Source organism: Eubalaena glacialis, chromosome 1 (assembly GCF_028564815.1).
Source record: "Eubalaena glacialis isolate mEubGla1 chromosome 1, mEubGla1.1.hap2.+ XY, whole genome shotgun sequence".
Lineage (NCBI taxonomy): Eukaryota > Metazoa > Chordata > Mammalia > Artiodactyla > Balaenidae > Eubalaena > Eubalaena glacialis.
Window position 1 is genome coordinate 236,461,161 of NC_083716.1, and position 21,063 is coordinate 236,482,223.

The following is a 21,063-nucleotide window of genomic DNA, read 5'->3' on the forward strand; positions in this document are numbered from 1 at the left end:
CAGCTTCCTTCTTGGCCTGAACGTGAAGGTGGCCGGCCTTCCAGACGTTTCCATCACACCACGAGTCAGACAGCTGACAAGTCCTCCTGACTTTTCCATGTATGTCCCATGTAGACGGGTTTCTCCTACCTTGAGATTGTACTGATGGTTTTGTATTTTTATTGCTAATAAATGTCAATTTCTTACCTTTGGTCTCTTAACTGACTTTATGCTCCTGGAGGGCAGTGTCTACTATGTCTCATTCATTTTATGTCTCCATTGCCTTCCACACTTGCTGACCCACCAAATAGACGAGAGAGTCGTGTTCTCACCTCCCAGCCTCACTCAGAGGGTTGAGTCATGGGCTATCTGTCCTCTGCATGGTCGCACCTGGTGCCACGATCTGTGGTCTGTGGCATCTGGTTTTCTTCTCTTTTTGCAAATTGAGCCATTGCCACAGCTCTGGCCTCTGGGCCACTCTTTCTCCAGGATGCCTCAAACATCACATCTAGCAGCAGTGAGACCTGCCTGCCTGGTCTCTCGGTCCCACTAGGAAGCTCAGCCACACGGAGGTTCTTTTCGGGCAGCTGGCTATTCTCAGATCAGCTCCCCACTTTCTTGTCATGACCCAATCTGTCATAAATCATTAAGGACAAAGCAGTTTCTTAGTAAGAATAAACTGGTGGATGCCCCTCAATTTGATTTTTAGAACATATTTATAACGTCAATGTACTGAAACTGACAATTTTTAGTAAGTTTCCATCTATTGTGTGACATGGGGTCCTTATACAACACAATTTTTTTCCTTAATCATCATCAATGAGATAGCGATACAGAGAAAAATGCAGAGGATTCCAAAAGATTTTTCATTGTCAAATATCGTATCCTAGGTATTCGTCTTGGTGAAGTTAGGAGAGTGGACAGAGGTAAACAGTGTGCCTGCCCACACCCCTCCCCAAATGTTAACCATTAGGATCATTTCTAGCCTGGCTTAAAGAGGGACTCAGATGAACAGAAGCCCTGTTGAAATTTTCTATTAGCCAACGTGTGCATCTGAAGTGGTCTGTGGGTGGAGGGACGGTCGGCACTTCACATTAGTGGGTAAGTGTCAAAATTCAAGTAGGGTCACATCTGTTCTGTTTTTTTTTGTTTGTTTTTTTTTTAAATTTTTTCGGCCACACCATGCGGCACGCAGGATCTTAGTTCCCCGACCAGGGCTCGAACCCGTGCTCCCTGAAGTGGAAGTGCTGAGTCTTAACCACTGGACCTCTTGGAAAGTCCCTGTTCCGTTTCTTAAATGGGGGTATGTGTTTCAGCATATACCTATTAACATACAAGTCCAAATGTCAGACTGATCACTTGTGGCTTTCAGATTATTTGATGGTTCCCTTAGGGTCTCTGTCCTGGGGGTAGGAGTGAGGTTGCTGTGACTGGGAAGAGGCTGATTACTTCCCACTGAGCTCAGAGTGAAACTATAATCCGCTTTTAGATCCAGAAGTGAAAAAAATCAGCCCAGAAGCTATCATCATTAAAAACTGCCTTTTAAAATAAAAATGCATGATAATGTGATACCTCATGAAATTTGACTTGTAAAAATACTTCATCATCTCATAACTGTTTTCAAGCTTGCATTTAGAATGTCATTTGCCTTTTCTGCTCTCACATTCCATTGAGACTGGAGAATCAGTTACTCAACCTTTTTGGCCTTCCCACATGAAAGATGTATGGCAGATCTGACAAAACCTACAATTTGAAGTCTAAAAATGTATAGCTATGTCCTCAATACATCTGTCCCAATTTTCTCTGCGGATATCTAGGTTTAATTTTTGTCAGAAGGAGCTTCCTGGCTATTATTGTGGAATATACGACTTTCTCCCTCGGGCCATCCAGACCGCCGGCTTGTCTCCTTCCCCGGCCCACTCACCACCAGCCCGGCTCTGCACCCACCTCTGTAGTCCTCACAGGCCCCCTTTGCTGGGGGAACCACTCTTACCTCTGTCCACCTGGCTGACCTCTTTGCCCTTTAGGAAGACTTAGCTCGAGCTAACACTCAGCCTTCTCATAGCTTAACTGACATGCTCCCGCTCAGAATCCTTACATTTATCTTGACTTCACATCTCCACAGGACGTGACAATTAACAGTTACTAGCAATAATGTATCTTAAGAAACTATATATATATATATATGCATAAAGGAATTTCTGGAAGGGTATATACACCAACATGTTAATGACCATTAACTTTGGGTCATGGGTGCGAGGGCAACTTCCATTTATTTTTCTCTTTCTGCTAATCAGTGATTTTTTCCCCCTCTCCACGGAACACGTACTGCTTGAGTGACGTTATATATTGCTTGATATGCTAATTAGATGAGCCTTTGCAGGGTAGGGCCAGGCCAGCAAAGGAATCCCGGGATCCTCCTGTCTTTAGTGCTTACTTCTCCTGGAAGGAAATCTCTGTGACCTTTCCAGAAAGTCACAGTGTGGGAAATCAGGGTCCAGAGAACACAGTTCACCTGCATCGGTCTGGTTCTGGCCCGGGCTACACCCAGCTGGTGGCGTGGGGCAGCTGTAGCAACTGAAGCCCGAGATGGTCCCAGTGTGAGTGGGTTCTTCACCTGCCTGTTGTCTTTACGTGTGCCTCGCTGTGTGCTTCTTAGCTGAGCAGTGTCACACCAGTTTCAAACTTGCTTCCTGTTACACTGAGAAACCAGAGGCCATTTGAATACAGTGGTCTCCCCTTCTCCACCCTTTTCTCACTTCTTCAAATGCCTGTGCTTCTCCCGGCTTCTCCTCTGCTGCTCTTCGCTGCAGAGAAACCTTGTCTTACTCTATTCGGCATCACCTCCTGACAATTTTAAGCTCTCCCAGGCCAAGGACACTTTTCCCTTTGTCCCGGTACATTTACAGTTCTTCCCCATCTTAAAGTCCTCTCTCGACTTAAGTCATCATTTTGCAACTTCTTGAAGGAGGTATGTCCACCAGCTGCCCACAGGTCTCAGCCCGAGCCCCCTGCCTGCCTGTCATCTGCCTTCTGCACCTCCTGCCCTTGCTCTGCTTTCCTGAAATAGCCCCAGAGATGTTCTCAACACCACACCTTCTTTCTCAAGCTTCCTCCTTGACTGTTCTGCGGCATTTGACACCAGTGGTCCCTTCTCTTTAAAGAGTCTCCTGACTCTGCCTCCATCGTATTCTTAGTTTTCACTTCTCATGGTGAATGGACTGAGGGGAACAGAAGGAAAACGTTCCTTTCCTCCTTCCAGAAATTCACCCAGGTGGAAAATTAAATAGGAGCGTCACTGTTTTGAATTTCTCCCTGCCGCCAGGCTGCTTCCATCTCCCTGGTTGGTTTCACCTCTTCCCCCTGCCCTGATAGATGGATGTAATCCAGATCCTCCAATGTATACCCACACCGGTTTTCCTAAAACCCATCCATCCTCCCGCCTTCACTAGGGTTTCCTGCACAGGGGCAACTCCTGCATCTACACCGTGTCTTGATCCCACCTGAGTTAGCGCTGAACCTCCAGCTGATTGTCGGACATCTACCTGGATGTCCCACCATCAGGGTTCTGAAGCCAGTTCCTGTTGCTCAAGACGCTTGGAAGCCACCTCAACTCCTGGTCTCCTTCTCCTCCTCAAACACCCAGCCCACCAGGCTGGTCATCCTTTGCGATATCTCCTGCAGCTTTTCCATGTTTTTCCATCCACCACTTCCACCCTAGGGTCCTCACCTGAGTACTTCCTCATTTCTTCAGAAATAAATACTGCACAGCTCGTGAGCTTCAAGCGTTGTTAGGAGTGCTGATCAGAGTTACATTGGAGTCCGGTCACTCTGGCTTCTGCGGGAAGAAGAGATTGCACGTGCAGGACAGAAGGTGGGGCATCGGCCAGGAGATTTCGTTCCCCTGAGATGAGGAGACATGCGTAGACTCCTGTAGCTCTCCTGAGATGCCACCCCCTCCGGGAAGCCTCCACCTTTTCCAGTGCTTATAGAGCCTCACTCTCTTCTGAGTCTGCAGTGCTTCTCTTGGCCCTTCCCTTATACAACCCAATATGTCCTTTCTGCATGCAGTGGTTTTTGAGCTTTTTAGAGAGAAGAATCCTTTGAAAACACAAAGAAAACCCATACACCTTCTTCCCAGGAGAATGCATCTCGCATAATTCCGTACAATTTTGGGGTGTGTATCCACAGGGTCTGTGTTCCCTGGGTTAAGAGCCCCTGTCTCTACAGCCCAGAAGCCTCTCACTTCCTTATATCCCCTCTCTTACTGCACTTCAGTGGACACAGAAGATGCTCAGTATGTTTATTTCCATAATGAAATCCTTATTCCTGATAGCAGCCTCTGGAAACCCATGACACTCACTTTTCCATCTGTGTGAAGTAGTGCAAGGTTTGGTTTGAAATACTCTAAAATTATATAAGAACGTGGTTGGCTCCACGGTTCAATGTGGAGCACCTCCTTGGGCCAAGGGGCACTGTGGTCAGAGCGGCTGGGTGGCACTGCAGACAAACAATAGCTTTTCAAGCTAATTGTGCTGCATATGGATAGGTCCAAGGAGCTTTCCAGAAGAAGTGAGCACCAAGTCAAGTCATTTTATGGCTGGAGGAAGCTTACAGAAGACTCCTTAGTATTCGTGTGATCATGTGTTATGGGCAGGACAAAACCACTGAAAATAGTTCCAAATGGTTGAACATACGGAACATTGAAAAACAACAAAGAGAAAAGAACTGTAGGGATGGATTACAGAGTGCTCTTTTTCTGTATTTTTGTTTCTAAAGCCAACATGAGGTCCAGAGTGAGGCAAATAAAATTATGTTGGTATTGAAAGCATATTTGCAGAGATTGCTATCGGTCTGCAAAAAATGTCCTTCTGGCACCAGCATCTCCTCTATCAAAGCCCTCGTTTAAGGGGATCTCCTTATCTGCAATCCTCAATACTTTCAGAGATGGATTTAAAACAAAAGATTTAAAAGAAAGACATTTTTTTTTCTTACTGTTGAAATTTGAGAATTCTTTATATATTCTAGATACAAATTATTTGTCAGATATATAATTTGAAAATACTTTCTCCTAGTCTATAGCTTGTCTTTTCAGCCTCTTTATAGGGTCTTCTCTCTGTCCATCTTCTCTCTGCAGAAGTCTCTGCCAGGCCCCCCAAGGGATCACTCACTGCCTGCTGCAGCCTTTCCGGGCTCCACACACTGCACACCTATCCTGGCCTCCTGTCATCCACGCTCTGAAGTTGTCCTCTGGTTCTGTGGCTTGGAGACTGCCTGGAATACTGCCCCCGCCCAGCCTTCTGGTCCACTCACCCTCCAGGCCCCTCCCAACAGCTACTCCCTGGATATTTATGCTCCTTTGCAAATGCACCCCAGTTCAGCTCCCCCTCTACCCAGTTCAGCTGCCCCTCTGCCCGGTGCTGCTTCTCTCCCTCCCTCCCTTGCAGGTGATGTTCCCAAAAAACCACCTGCACGTTCTCCATCTCAGTGTTTCCAGGGAACCCACAGACCACTTATTGCCCTACTGATCTGCCTGCACCCCTAAAATTCTAACTTGTTCCAGAAAAAAAAAACCAAAACCAAAAAGACAGCTCACTTGATACAGTTAATTTTTAAAATCCTCCTCCACCTGGCAAGATAATTTTGAAGCAGTGCCTAAGAAAAGGGACAGCTGGAAGAATTTCAATTTTATTCTAAGTGTCTCTTCCTCTAAATATGCATGAGTGAGTTTGACACTTGCAAATTAAAATTCACTGTTAGTGAAGCTTGTTCCATAAAAATCTGAAACTATCTGCTACACAATCTGGTCTTTGTTGAGTGATAGTGTTTTATTAACTAGCTATTAAATAGTCACTTAATGATGAATGGTTCTGGACAAAAAAGTAAAGTTTGAGTACATCAGCATTTACGAAGTAGTTGCAAATGATGGGGAAAATCCTTCAGAATTACTTAGAAATGAATTTGTATGAAAAGTACAGGTCTACACAGTGATAATGTGATTATTAAAATGTGAAATGTTCACCTCTACGAAAACTTGATACAATTAAATGATGTTGGTATGTTTCTTATAGATCAGATTACCTTTTCCATTGACTTTTAAAGTCTTATTCTAAAATCATTCCTAAAGAATCAGGAAGCATTCCTGAGACCAGCTATTCAAATCCTTGTGTGGAAATTAGTATTTTGACCTGTAGAAAAAGACGTCTATTATTCATCCTGGTTAGAGGGTAAGGCAGGAAACAGAGGAAACGAGTTTTGTTTAACTTGCAGATACTGACTCACCCCTAACTCTAACCCCTAACCACAACAGCAGAGCTGTATGGTTATTCTTTGAGTATTTTTATAACACTTGGTCATCTATCAATTGCCAGCCCCATATATATAGTCAGAAAACTTGGGAAAGACCTCATATAAAAACATCTGAATATTTCAACTCATCTCCATAAAGGGAAAATAGACCCTTTTTAAAATATCACAAAGGTAACAAGGTTGAAAGCTTAAGTCCATGAGACAGAGCAATAGCTGGTCCCTTGGGTGGGGTTCCCTGGAAACACTGAGATGGAGAACGTGCAGGTGGTTTGTTGGGAATATCACCCGTAAGGGAGGGAGGGAGAGAAGTGGCACTGGACAGAGGGGGAGATGAACTGGGCAGAGGGGGAGCTGAACTGGACAGAGTGGGGAGCTGAACTGGGCAGAGGGGGAGCTGAACTGGGCAGAGGGGGAGCTGAACTGGGTAGAGGGGGAGCTGAACTGGGCAGAGGGGGGAGCTGAACTGGGTAGGGGGGGAGCTGAACTGGACAGAGGGGGAGCTGAACTGGGTAGAGGGGGAGCTGAACTGGACAGAGGGGGAGCTGAACTGGGTAGAGGGGGAGCTGAACTGGGTAGAGGGGGGAGCTGAACTGGACAGAGCGGGAGCTGAACTGGGTAGAGGGGGAGCTGAACTGGGTAGAGGGGGAGCTGAACTGGGCAGAGGGGGAGCTGAACTGGGCAGAGGGGGAGCTGAACTGGGATGCAATTGCAGGAGAGTGGTAGCTGATCCCACAGGGAGCCCAGGAGCTAGGAGAACCCTTCAGAGTTGTCCTGGGAGGTGAGGGGCTGGGTCTTTGTACCCTGACGTGACTGTCTTTTTTTTTTTTTTCCTAAGACGATGCTATTTCTTCATTTCATTTCATTTCATTTCATTTCATTTCTTCATTCATTTTTGGCTGCACCGTGCAGGCCTGCGGGATCTCAGTTCCCCGACCAGGGATTGAACCCGTGCCCCCTGCAGTAGAAACGCAGACTCTTAACCACTGGACCACCAGGGAAGTCCCTAATGTGACTGTCCTTGAAGTCCCATGCCCCGTGGCGGCGGCTCACTTCACTTGAAGCACCCCCCTAGACCCTGAACAGTTCCTGGGGAGGGACTAACCGTGAGGGGTCAGCACCGCATCCTGGGTAGCTGGGGACTGAGCCCCTTGGTCCTGAAGGGGGCATCAGAGGGGTCCCATTCAGCATCCACTACAGTGGAGTGGGCTGTGCTCAAAATGAGTGGGGAGGGGTCTCTCTTCTTTTGTCCGCGCAGCAAAACAATGGAACACAGTTAGAGAGGGCAGGACAGCGGGGGCAGGTGCTTGATGTCCGCATATCACCGTGCAGGCGTGACCACTGGAAAGGCACCCTCGCCTGCAGTGTCGGCCTCAATCAAGCCAAAGGATTTTAAACAAGAGGCTGGCTTTTATCACTTGCATTTTCGTGGACTTTGGGTATTGACATTTTATATTCACCATCACCTCCCTCTCTCTTGCTCACAACTTCTGCCTCCTTGGTCCAATCACTCCTTGACTACATAGCCCGTCCAATTTCTCTCTCACTGTGATGCATCCAAAAGTCCCAGATGCATCTACCAGACCCCAGTGAGTTGCTTCTCCCACAGAGAACTTTGTGAGTCTGAGCGTCAGTGGGAATCCTCAGAATACGAGGAGTATGGCCACGGCTAGCTGGGCTAGAGCTGGGTCTCTGCTTCTGGACAGTCACAGAGGGACACAGCCTTTCAGGATCCACTCTGATTCAGATCAGGGTTTTGGTCAGCTGTGAAGCAGGATCTGTCTGGGCCAGCCGCTACAGTGAACATATTCACGTTTTCAGATGACGCTAGCTTTCAGCCTGAACTCCATTTCCCAAAGAAGGAGTTTATGCAGAGAGAACCACCACCCTGGCAGTGGTCTCTCCCCATGTTTGAGGGTGAAAACCCCTCCGATCGCACCCAGGACAGCAGCACGCCCCTGCCCGCCCACCACCAGCAACCCCATCGCACAGGGCATGCCTGGCCCGCAGTGTCTCTGAACTCTGCTTTCCTTTGGGTAGTAAGAAACAAGTCCTGTTAAAACAGATCCAAGATGTCGACGTGAAGTGATGAATTGAAATGAACACACTTTGGTGAAAGCAGACACAATTATTTGGACTTTGTAGTGGTCACTTAGTTTGCCAAGAACTGTTCCTTATCTCTACCCTTGAGAAAAGATGAGTGGAATCATTTATCTTGAAGAATGAAAATTCAAAGCTATCACATTTGTGAATAATGTAAAGTATCTGAGTTGTTGAAACCACTCCTTATCCTAATAGGTATTTATGAGTCATAGAAAAGATGGCAACTGTCGACCAACATGGAAAAAAAAAAAATGAAGATGTGGTACATATACACAATGGAATATTACTCAGTCATAAAGAGGAACGAAATTGGGTCATTTGTAGAGTCGTGGATAGACCTAGAGGCTGTCATACAGAGTGAAGTAAGTCAGAAAGAGAAAAACAAATATCGTATATTAACGCACATATGTGGAATCTAGAAAAATGGTACAGATGAACCGGTTTGCAGGGCAGAAATAGAGACACAGATGCAGAGAACAAATGTATGGACACCAAGGGGGGAAAGTGGCAGGGGGTGGTGGTGGTGGGATGAATTGGGAGACTGGGATTGACATATATACACGAATATGTATAAAATAAATAACAAATAAGAAAAAAAAAGTGTCAGCTTTCATAAAAAAAAAAAAAAGAAAAAAAGAAAAACAGCTGGTAGATAGCATGGTTCCCAAGGAAACGAGTGACTACAGTCTCAACAAATTTGAGATTATTCCATGGATTCAAAGCAAAAAAGCAAAAAAAACCCCAATTTCTAAAATTCCAAATACCTTACCTTATTTTTTTCCTTTGTTTCTTTCTTTTCCTTTCCTTTTTTGCCTTTTTTGGGTTTCTCTTCCTTTTTCTTCTTTTTGTTTTTTTCCTCCTCTTCTTGGCTTGCAATAATATCCTCAATAACCTGGTAAAAAACAAAATCATCGTGGCATTTTCAGAGTTGGATCGAGATGAGGACTATTTTTCCTGTCTGGAAGGAAGTATCTGTGCCAGTGTCCCTCCCCTGCCCTGCTCTGGGCCCACAGACCGACCCCTCCTAGCATCATTGGGCTCCCTCCTGCCATCTGCCTTTGGTTGGATTCATCAGTGGAGACAGCAGTGGGATCTTGGAGGGCAGACAGAGAGAGAGGGAGGACATTTCTGAACCAATTCCCTGCAGGTTCAGAGCTGCTCTGGCTCCCAGGGGTTCCACGAACACCAGGAGAGGTCTCGACTCCCTCAGCATCTCAGCCGCAGCCCAAGCGCCAGGCCCACGCACACCTCTTCCCCAAATCCCAGCCAAGAACTCCTGCTGCTTCCTGCTTGGACTCCATATATGATCATGCATCTCTCCTCAGAGTTGGTGTCTTTCACCTGTGATTTAATTTGTATTTCCTACAAAAATCCATTTGTTCTCCAAAAATTTAAAATAGTGGTTAAAAAATGCCTGGTTCACATAGGATTAGCGTCCCTGGAGAATTAGCGGAAGTTTGTAAAAAGCTATATAATTCCATTCAGTACAGCAGATTTACTGAGCTCTCTCCCACTGTGAATTCTGGGAGGCAGGATGGTGACCGTGACGGGACACATACCCTGTCTGACCCTCGGGCTCTGCTCATCACTGGTCATGTGACTGAGACAAGCGGCATAACCTCTCTGAGCCTCAGTTTCCTCAGCTTTAGAATGAAGTCAACACTTCCATCCACAGCACTGACGATCGCCAGGCCTGGCTCTAAGAGCTTCACAAAGACGAGCTCATTTACTGTAGAGCACAGCCCATGGGTGCAAGCTGTTATCGACCTGTTTTATCGATGAGGGAAACGGGGCACAAAGCGTTCAGTCACACGGTCAACACACACAGCTAGTAAGTGGCTTGAGCTGGGATTCAAACAGGTGCTAACCAGGATGACCTGCATAATGTAGAAAGTAAAGAGGCAAGATGCTGAACGATATCTCTAAATTTATTCTTCAGTGTGAAATGCATCTAGTGAAACAAAAAAATGATACTTGACAGTTATGGTTTCAGGATACATACATACATAGTCAAAGTGTAAGAAATGTAAGGGAATGATAAACACCAAATTCAGTACAGTGGTTACTTCTGGAGAGCAAGGTATGCACTTTAAAAAAAGGGCTAGGGCTTCCCTGGTGGCACAGTGGTTGAGAATCTGCCTGCCAATGCAGGGGACACGGGTTCGAGCCCTGGTCTGGGAAGATCCCACATGCCGCGGAGCAACTAGGCCCGTGAGCCACAACTACTGAGCCTGCGCGTCTGGAGCCTGTGCTCCGCAACAAGAGAGGCCGCGATAGTGAGAGGCCCGCGCACCGCGATGAAGAGTGGCCCCCGCTCGCCGCAACTAGAGAAAGCCCTCGCACAGAAACGAAGACCCAACACAGCCAAAAATAAAAATAAATAAATAAATAAATTTAAAAGAAAAAAAAAAGGCTAATATCATTTCACCCCTAGTGTGTTGTACTAAACCATCCTCCTGGGATCAAGCCTACTTTGATTATGCCTTACTGTGATTTACTAAAATGCTGAAGTTTATTTTCTAGTATTGTATTTTTGAATTTATAGCTATGTTGTTTTTAGGAGCTTACTTCATACCTTTAAAAGTGTTCAAAACAGCTTTATCATGAACAAAGCAGACTATTCAGGCACCATCTGGACTTAAAAAAAAAAAACTATAGTCATGTGTCCAACTCCATACCATCCTGAGGCTCACCCATCCCCTGGGCTCTAATGAAGATTTTGCAGGGGCGGGGGGCGCTCAGCGAGGGGGTACTGGGGAGTTGAGGTGACGTATATGTTGTGCACATTATTTGGTAATAAAAAGGGTGTCTTTAGATAGGATTAAAAGTCCCTTGTTATCAGAATAGCAATGTTTTCCTTGGGGGTCAGGCTCACCTCCACTCATAGAACCAAACTGTGGCTGCCAGGACTTTTATGCTCTGGTGCACTTATGGAAAATGGACATGTTTTGGTCTCGGAAGTTTGGAAACTTTCAGAAACTTGAATATATATATATATGTATATATGCATCTGAAAAGAGGATAAAATCCTTATTTGTGAAGCATAAAATTCAGTGTATCGATTGCATCAACAGCATTGTTTGTTTCCTCTAGATCTTTACCCAGTTTATTTACTATTTTGAATATATAAAACATTTACACCATCCACACTTCAGAAGTTACGAAAGAGCATGTAGTGAAATGTTTCCTCCCCATTCGTAACTTATTTGACCATTCTCCTACCAATGGAAATTAAGGTTATTTCCAATCTTTTACTATTACCCACAAAGCTGCCATGAATCAACGCATGCAAATGTCATTTTGCAAGTGTGCGAGCATACCTGCAGGATAATTCCCACAAGGAGAAACGCTGGATCACGTGCACATACATGTATAATACCATCAAACGTCCTCCACCAGGTTCTGCTGATTTACACTTCTGCCAGCGATGCGGGCAACTACGCGTTTCCCCACATGCTCACCGACACGGCGCTTATGTTTGCCAGTTGAACGGGTAAAAAAAGGCATGTTGTTGTATTTGTTTCGGGGTTTTTTTTTTAGGTGTCAATGTGGAATTTATTTTGCTTGTGCTCTTCAACTACAGCAAAACTTCCCAAAATTAGAGGTGCACTTTAGTGCCTATTAAGTCAGCCATCATGTTTTTGGTAAACTAAGGGGACTGAAGGTCAAATCTGGCCTACCTGTTTTATTTTTCTTTTTGAAAATATATGTATAATTTTATTGAAGCATATTTTACATTTTTTACATTTACCCATTTCAAGTGTACAATTCAATCATTTTTTAGTAAATTTATCAAGTTGTGCAACCATCACCATAAATCAGTTTTAGCACATTTCCATCACCCCACTAAGATCCCCTCATGTCCATTAATTGTTAATCTGTCTTCCCTCTCCTGCCCTTCTGCCCAGGCTCTAATCAACTTTCTGCTTCCATAGATTTACTCTTTTTGGACATTTCATATAAATGGAATTGTATACTATGTGGTCTCTTATGTCTGGCTTCTTTCGCTGTGCATCATGCTTTTGAGGTTCACCCAAGTTATACCATGTATAAATCGTTTGTTCCTTTTTTATTGCTGAATAATATTCCATTGCATGGATATACCACATTTCACCTACCCATTCACCAACTGATGGATATTTAGGTTGTTTCAAAATTTTGGCTTTTATGAGTAATGCTCCTATGAATATTCACATACAATTTTTTTGTGTGTGGACATATGTTTTCATTTCTCTTGGATAAAGTACTAAGAGTGGAAGTGCTGAGTCATTTGGTAAATTTATATTTAACTTTTAAAAAATTGACAAACTGGTTTTCCAAAGTGGCTGCACCATTTTACATCCCCATTGGCCATGTGGGGGGATTTCCTCTTCTCTACATCCTCAATATTTGTTATTGTCTTTTTTTTTTTTAATTACAGCCATCCTAGTGGTTGTGAAATGGTACCTTATTATAGTTTTAATTTTCATCTTCCTAATGACTAACGGTGTTGAGCATCCTTCCATGTGCCTATTAGCTATTCATATATATTCCTTTGTGAATTGTCTATTCGAGTCTTTTGCTCATTTTTTGATTGGATTGTTTGTCTTATTATTGAGATGTAAGAGTTCTTTGTACATTCTGGATACAAATCCTTTATCAAGTATAAGTTTTCAAATATCTTCTTCCAGTTTGTTCTTGTATTTGCATTTTCTTAATGGCATCTTTTGAAGCCCCAAAGTTTTGAATTTTGATGAGGTTTAATCCATCAATTTTGTCTGTCAGTGTAGCTTTAATTTGCATTTCTCTTATACGTGGGAGGTTGATTGTCTTTTCATATGTTGAACATCTTTTATTATGTTTCAAATCCATTTAGATTTTCATTTCTGAGAACTGTTCATAGCCTTTGGCTTTAAAAATACTGGGTTATTGAGTTTTTTCTTATAGAGCTGTAGGAGCTCTTTATATATTAGAAAAATGATCTCTTATCTGTGATACTCATTACAAATAATTCTTGCAGTGTGTCGTCTGTCATTTGTCTTTACTTGGGGTCGGTTTTGCCATGCAGGTTAAAAAATTTTTTTAACGTAGTTTAACTCATGTTTTTTTTCTTCTATGACTCCTGGGTTGTGCGACAGAGGTAAAAAGGTCTTTCCCACTCTGAGGTTATGACATATTTCTTTGTTGGCTGCTTCTAGTTCTTTTGTGTTTTTGTTTTGTTTGACATTTAAATCTTTGATCCATTTGGAATCATTCTGGGGTAAAGTATCAAGAGATAGAGATTAATTTTCTTCTTTTCGAGTTGACAACCTGGTTATTATAATACCATTCATTAAATGGTCTTTTTCTTTTCCTTCTACAAGAAAGATGAGATGCTTCTTTATTATATACTAAATTTCCATGTGAATTTGGATATATTTCCTGATTTTCTATTCTTTTTCATTTAGTCATTTGCCTGTATCAACGGGCTCTTAAAAACATGTTTTAATACCTGGCAGGGCTGGTTCCTCCTCATTACCCTTCGTTCTCAGAATTTTACTAGTTATTCCTGGTTATTTACTTTTTACCTAAAGTTTAGAATCAAATTAGTCACCACCTGCATGCCCTGACTCCCCACTCCAACAAAATGCTATTGGTATTTTTATTTTGATCGTACTACATGTATAGATGATGTTTGGGAGTGTTGAAGTATTTATAACATTGAGTACTCCTACCTAAGAATACAATATGCTTTTCCATCTGTTCATTTTCATTCTTCAGAATGTTTTAAGCTTTTCTTCCCATAGAACACACATTTATTATTAAATTTATTCCTGGACATTTTATCTTCGTGTCATTGTTGCCATTGTAAATGGACTCTTTTATTATATTTTCTATGTAGCTGCTGTTTGAACATAGAAAAGCTTTCTCTTTCTGCATATTAATTTTGTAACTCCCCATCTTACTTCTCATATTGTTTAAGGTGTTTTTCAGTTTATTCTCTTTGCTTTTCTAAGTACAGAACATACCTGCAAAAAGTGACCATTTCCCCTCTTCCATTCCAATTCTCTATCTCTACATTCTTTCTCTTGTGTAATAGTGTTCAATAGATCCTGTGGGTCAATGGTGATAATGGCCATCCTTGTATTTTTCATGACATCAGTGGAAATGTTTCTTGTGAATTTCATTAAGCATGATATTAGCTTTTGAACTAAGAAATATTTTGTCATGTTGAAGAACTATCCATATATTCCATTTTTTGTTTTATTTTTAAATATCAAGAAAGGGAGTTGAATTTGTAAAATGCCCTTTCAGCATCCACAGTGATGAGCTTATGGTCTTCCCTTTTGGATCTCTTTATATGATGCAATGTATTCACAGAACATCCAAAACACAACCATGCTTGCGTTCGGGAATAAACACCACTTGATTGTAGTGTTTCGCTAATATTTCACTTTGCATTTTTGCATTTATACTCATAAGGAAGACTGACCTGAGGTTCTATTTGTATTCCATCTTTTGGGGGGCTTGGCATCAATGTGATTATGCTCACTTCAGAAAAAGTATTTGCATTGTTTTGTTTTTACAAATATAAATTTGACTGTATACGTGCATGTTATAATGATTATGTTTGGTCTATCTCTTCTGCCTCCTCCCCCTCCCCTTCCTCCTTCTCCTCTTCCTTTCTTCCTCTCCCTCCTCCTCCCTCTCCTCCCATTAGTAACAACTGCTAAGACTTTCTGAATGATTTCAGGGTGCCAAGCTCCGTTCTGAGTACATTACATGTATCATCTAATTATTGCATCGGCCCAGGGAGGCAGGTGTTTTTAGCATCTCCATCCGTGGACAAGAAAACTGAGATGCAGAGGGGAAGTCGCTTGCCTAAGGCCGCAGACCTAGTGGAACTCGCATTCTTCACCACGATGCTGTCCTGACTCTTCAACCATCTGCCTTTTAAAGTCATGCTGCTTTGTGGCTCCCTTTGTTTTGATTTTAGTGTACGTATTAGCCAGATGTCTTCAGTTTTCTTTTGCTTTTAGTTTGACTGGACATTAACTCTACTTTTGAGAGTTTCTGATGGACAATTTAGACATTCCACCAACATTCTTAGTTCTATAATTGTTACCTTTAAAAGCTAACATGAAACATGTCTGGCTGCTTGTCATGGGCTTTCAAGACACAACTTGTGCCGGATGATTTAGCTGGAGGGACAAGACCTAAACATGTAAAAAAGTGAAATAACATCACATCAAAATGACAGTCACTCAAGGGAGGGCTCGAACTGCCAACAAGAGGGTGGTTATTAAGTGGTCACACAGTTCAGGGGAGAAGGACAGGAGGGTGGAGAGAAGGCTTTGGGAGCTGATGCTGGCTTTTGACAGGGAGTTGGGAGAAGAGCTCTTCCCCTTGACCCTGAGGGCTCAGGCGGGGAAGTAGAGGAAGCCAGGGATGCTGACTGTGGGGTCAGTAGTGCTGACAAAACCTCATCTACAGCATGGTTTTTACTGCTGCTTAGTTAGTGTTTCACGTTACTTAACTAATTCCCTAGTAACGAACATCAGCCTGTTTCTTCTCTGTCAATGCTGTGAACAGTGCAGACAAGAACAGCTGTTTCAGTCACCTATGGCAAGTATCAGCAAACCACATCACACGGGCCAAATCTGGCCTGCCGCCCATGTTTGTAAATAAAGCTTTATTGGAACACAACCATGCCCATTCATTTACATATTGTCTGTGCTTTCATGTTATAATAGCAGAGTTGAGTAGTTGCAGCAGAGACTGTATGTTCCACAAATATTCACTATTTTGCTGCTAAAGGAAAAAGTTTGTTGTTGCCCATCTATGGCAACTTGTTTTTATTTTTTCCTTAGTATAAATTCCTTGAAGAGCATTTATGGGTTAAAGGGTATACACAGTAAATATTTTGATATTTACTTGGCCAACGGCCCTCAAAAAATGTCATGCTAATTTATGTATCCAGCCACAATGTGCGAGAGTGACTTTTTTCCACACGCTCACCAACTCCAATTATTATCACAAGTTAAAAATTTTAGCAATCCTATAGGTGAAAAGAGATACAGTAACATTACATTTAAATTTCTTTCCTAGTGAGTTAAAAAATTTTTTAATTACTTTAATATTTTTTGCCTTTTCTACTGAGGTGTTCAGATTTTTCTTATTACTTTCTAAGAACTCTACATATGAAAGATACCTAACGTCAGCTACGTTGCTAATATTTTCTCCATTTTATCATATGATTTTAATTTCATTTATGATATTTTTTGCTATTTAAGTTTCATTTAGTCAGAGATATCAGCTTATTCTCTTTACGATTTCTGCCTATGGTGATATACTTATAAAATTACTCCCCATTATTATTAAATATCAAACAATTTCTACTGGTAATTTGTGGTTTAATATTTTACATGTAAATACTTAATGCATCTGAAATTTATTTTGTATATTAAGGGAGGTAAAGATTTTCTCAAATGGAGAGCAAGTTGTCCCAATATTATTCATTGCATAGTTCATCCTTCTCCACTTAGGTCATGATTATATTTCTGAATTCCAACTAGTACCTGAATCCATTTCTGAGCACATGATCCTGAAGTCAGACTGTTTGGGTCTGAATCTCAGCTCCCCAACTTACTAACTGTGAATCTGGCCAAATGGCTTGATCTTCGTGGGTTGGGAGGATTGAATGAGTTAATTTACATAATGTTCTTTGCATAGGACCCGGCACAGAATATTTGTCCAATAAATGCTGCACATGACATACTATTTTTGTTATTGCTGTTATCTGTCTATTCCTTTCCCAGTACCATGATGGCTCAATTACTTTATAGTTTGATTTATACCAAGTAGGGCAAGTTCCCTTGATTACAGTTCTTTTTCATAAACTTTTTGGATATTGTCATGCATTCATTCTTCTCTATAAACTTGAGAATAATTTTGTCAATAAAAAATTGTTTTGATTTTATTGGAATTGCATTAACTGCAAAAACAATGGAAAGATAATGTGTATTTGTATTTTATTGAATCTTTCTATCCAGAGAAACAAACCATCAGTCTATTTATTCATGTCTTCTTTCATTTTCTTCAGTGAATTTTGTCTGTATAATTCTGTACAATTCTGCATAATATGTCAATATAATTTTTTGATAAGTTTGTGTTTTCTAGGAATATAATCACATAATCTGAAAATAATAAAATCGTCACTTTTTAAATATCTGTAACTTCTTTTCTTTTTCTTATGTTACTGCATTTGTTAGAACTTCCAGAGAGTATTAACTAATAGTGCTGATAGCAATTATTCTTTTCTTGAGTTTCACTTTTAATGGTCATGCTTCTAAACGTTTCACTGTTGAGTAATGCAAATCTTCTCTTGGTTTCTATGATAAATACTCTGAGGTTAAGAAGAGCTTTCCTATTTCTAGTTTATTAAGGCATTTCTAAAAGCAGCTTTGGATGTCAATCATCAAATGCCACTGGAGCATCTACAGAGATGGTCCAAGGGTGTTTCTCTTGAAGAACATTAATATGGCAAAGAGCTGAGTCTTGACAGGCAAGCAGGAGCTAAGCAGAGGAAGAAGGGCAGAAGGCATGCTGGAGTGGGGGGAGAGCATGAGATGCACGAAGGCACTAAAGGTGCAGCAGCATGAGCGGTGAGGAGGACGGGCAAGTGGACCGCTGGAGTTGATGGTGTGAAGATGGGGTGAGGGGGACAGGATATGATACTGGGAGGCAAGCAGGGACCAGAACATAAAGGGTTCCTGAAATCAAGCTGCTCATCACTGACTAAGAAGATGAAACTCATGTGTTGTCACATCGCTTTCAAAGACGGGAGAAAGCATGAATTCATCTAAAAAGTTTTGAAAGTACATTAATTGATAAACAACAAAAGTATTTCCAGGTAAACATCTGTAGGGAAATAACCAAGACCTAATAACACTGCAAAAGTCATTATCTCTAAAGTTTAAAGAAATGCGATTATGATATATTTACATTTTATTTCTCACGCATACGTGTACCTGTTGTCGCGTCTTGTTGGAAAAAATAATAGCTGAACCTCCTTCTTCTTCTTTAGGGTAGTCGGGAAATGTGCCCGTTAAGTTCCTGAGGAAGAAAAAGGGCAGAATAAACATCCATGAGCACAGCCCTCTCTGCTGCATTCCCCACTAGCTGGCTCTGGTCAAGTTCACTGAAATGAGTGATAGTTATTAGGATAGGGGCTCCCTGCCAGTTGCTGGCCGGACATCCGGTCTCTAAGAAGCAGAAGGACCTGGTGACATTCAGGAGCAGGTTTCCTTCCTCAAGGCAATTGTTACTGTGAGACAGACACACCTCTCTTTGAAGCAGATTGTAATTTTCTGCCTTTTTTTTTTTTTTTTTTTTAATTATTGAGATACTCTGTGCTTGCGTTAAAAATGAAGACAGAAGCACAAATTATTTCTTCCTGTTTGAAATTTAGGATAAACACAGGATTTTGAAATAAAACAGAAGCATGGCATTGTTCGAATTACAGATTTAGGACTAGTGCATGAAATACGCATGCATGCTTTAGATTTTAGTGAGTCTAAGGCCCCGTATGTTAAGAGTTCCGAATAGTAATTTTTTTTCTGTAACCATATAGTTTCTATGTTTTAAAATGCAGACTTTGAAATTTAATGTTGAGGAATTTCAGAAGGCAAATGAAGTTAATTTTTCCAAGAGAAACTGACTTGGATACGAGTGTTATATTTATTCCATATATAGAAAGAAAAAACGACCAAGTTAGTTCCATTAATCCACGGAAGAACAGAATCTGAGGGTTAGAGGAGGTGCCCACGCTCCAGATGACTCTATAACAGCGGTTCTCAAACTTCTGGCCTTAGTTGCTCTTGACACCCTTAATAATTTTTGATGATCCCCAAAAGCTTTTGTTTATGTGAGTTCTAGCTATTGATATTTACTGTATTAAACATTAAACCTGACACATTTCTAAACTATGCATTTTTCATTAAAAAATAACAATAATAAGCCCGTTATGTGTTCACATAAACAACATTTTTAATGAAGAATGCATTTCCCAGAACAAAAAAAATTAGTGAAAACAGTATTACTGTTCTGGCTTAATGAAAGTTAGCAGGATGCTTATATCTGCTTCTGTATTCAATCTGTTACAATATGTTTGTTTGGTTGAAGTATAGAAAGAAAATCTGGCCTCACACGGATGTGTAATTGGAAAAGAGAGGAGAGTTTTAATAGCTTTTTAGATGCTGTGAATATTCTGCTTTGATTCTACACCACAACTGACAAGTGGTAGCTTCCTAAAGGCTGGTGGTGATGTGGAATCTGAAAGCATATCAAGAACCTTCCCTTCCCTGTCACATCAAAATCCACGTGCCTTGTGCGTTGAATAGATCTTTCACCCCAGCATGACTTTGTAACATGACTTGGTAACATCTTGGTCATTTCAAAACTAATGATTCATTGACTTATGTGGATCTTCCCAATGCTTACACATTTCATCGTACCAAAAATCATGTTCATTAATAACACCACCAATCTCATACCCCAAAGCTAAGTAACGAGAAGCTCTCAGACTCACAGAGGTGACTACAAGATTTCCAAAATTGTAATTTTCGCTAGAAAGCTTGAATTTTATTATTAGCAACATATGCCCTCAGTTGTTTTCCTTCAGGCTCACTTGGTTCATTTTTGAGAAAATGTTGCCCCAAACCTGAGTCTGAATAGTCAGAGTGTCAGTCATTTTCTCAAGGAACAATGAGATTCCATAAAAAGTGTCTGGTTCGGTCTGAAGCTGGACAGGTGGCAGGTGCCCATCCTGAGTGGCCCTCATACTTTGGGGTGCAGCAGAAGGCAGCCACCTCACCTCCAGGTTCCTCACGTACAATTTTGAAAAGCTATGTATTCAAGGGTTGAGTCTTACAATTATTTTGTACGGTGTCCTCAAGGACATTGTTAAAGGAACTTTTTTAAAAGGCAGGTGCATGACAGTGAGAACTGCGATGACTCTGAACTGGGTCTGAATTGGGGTCACTGCCTTGGGCAGAGGTCGGCAGCCAGCAGCTCCCTAACCGTCCCCACGGCAGGGCTTTGGCCCCATCCCTTTCATAGACTGCTTCTCAAACATCTTAGGACAGTTACATCACTGTCTAGACAAAAATCTCTCAGGTCTCTTGAGACTTTCCTACGGGCTCATTCAGCAGGCACATGACTCAGCTCCTCAGCATGGCTTTGAAAGGAACTGAACACAGTGCACTGCCTGGGGTCGGGGGGGGGGGTTCTATGGACATATGCACCAGCAGTGGGGACGTCGGGTGGTCACACACTATGTGTGCCATTCCGTCAATGGAGCTACCGTGACTGCAGCTACTTTAGCGGCCTCATGCACTCATCCATCCATCCGTCCATCCATCCATCCATCCATCCATCCATCCTTCTAGGCATCCATCCATTCATGCATATAGTCAATCAACAAACATCTATTTAGTACCGACTAGATTCTGGATGCTGCAATGGAAGACAGTGATCTGAAGGTTCAAAGACGTCAGACCTCGTCCTCATGCAGCTCACACTCCACAGCCACAGGGCTGAGGCACAGATCTGGCCCCAGATCCTGCTTGTCTACGAGACTCGTATCTCAAACCTTGTTAACGTGCCTGACCGCGTTCTGTATTATCTGTGCATCATTCAGCCTACACGATCTTGGAT

At 42.1% G+C, this 21,063-nt stretch overlaps 1 protein-coding gene across 1 annotated transcript in view; it reads right to left on the reverse strand.

Annotated features, from left to right (window-relative positions):
• Positions 1–21,063, reverse strand: part of IQCA1 (IQ motif containing with AAA domain 1) — a 169,850-nt gene that overhangs the window by 84,669 nt on the left and 64,118 nt on the right. The window contains exons 7-8 of the mRNA XM_061206144.1: positions 18,378–18,462; positions 9,158–9,280 (exon numbers count right to left, since the gene is read on the reverse strand). Of these exons, the coding sequence (XP_061062127.1) occupies positions 9,158–9,280; positions 18,378–18,462 (208 nt within the window). The remainder of the gene's footprint in view (positions 1–9,157; positions 9,281–18,377; positions 18,463–21,063) is intronic.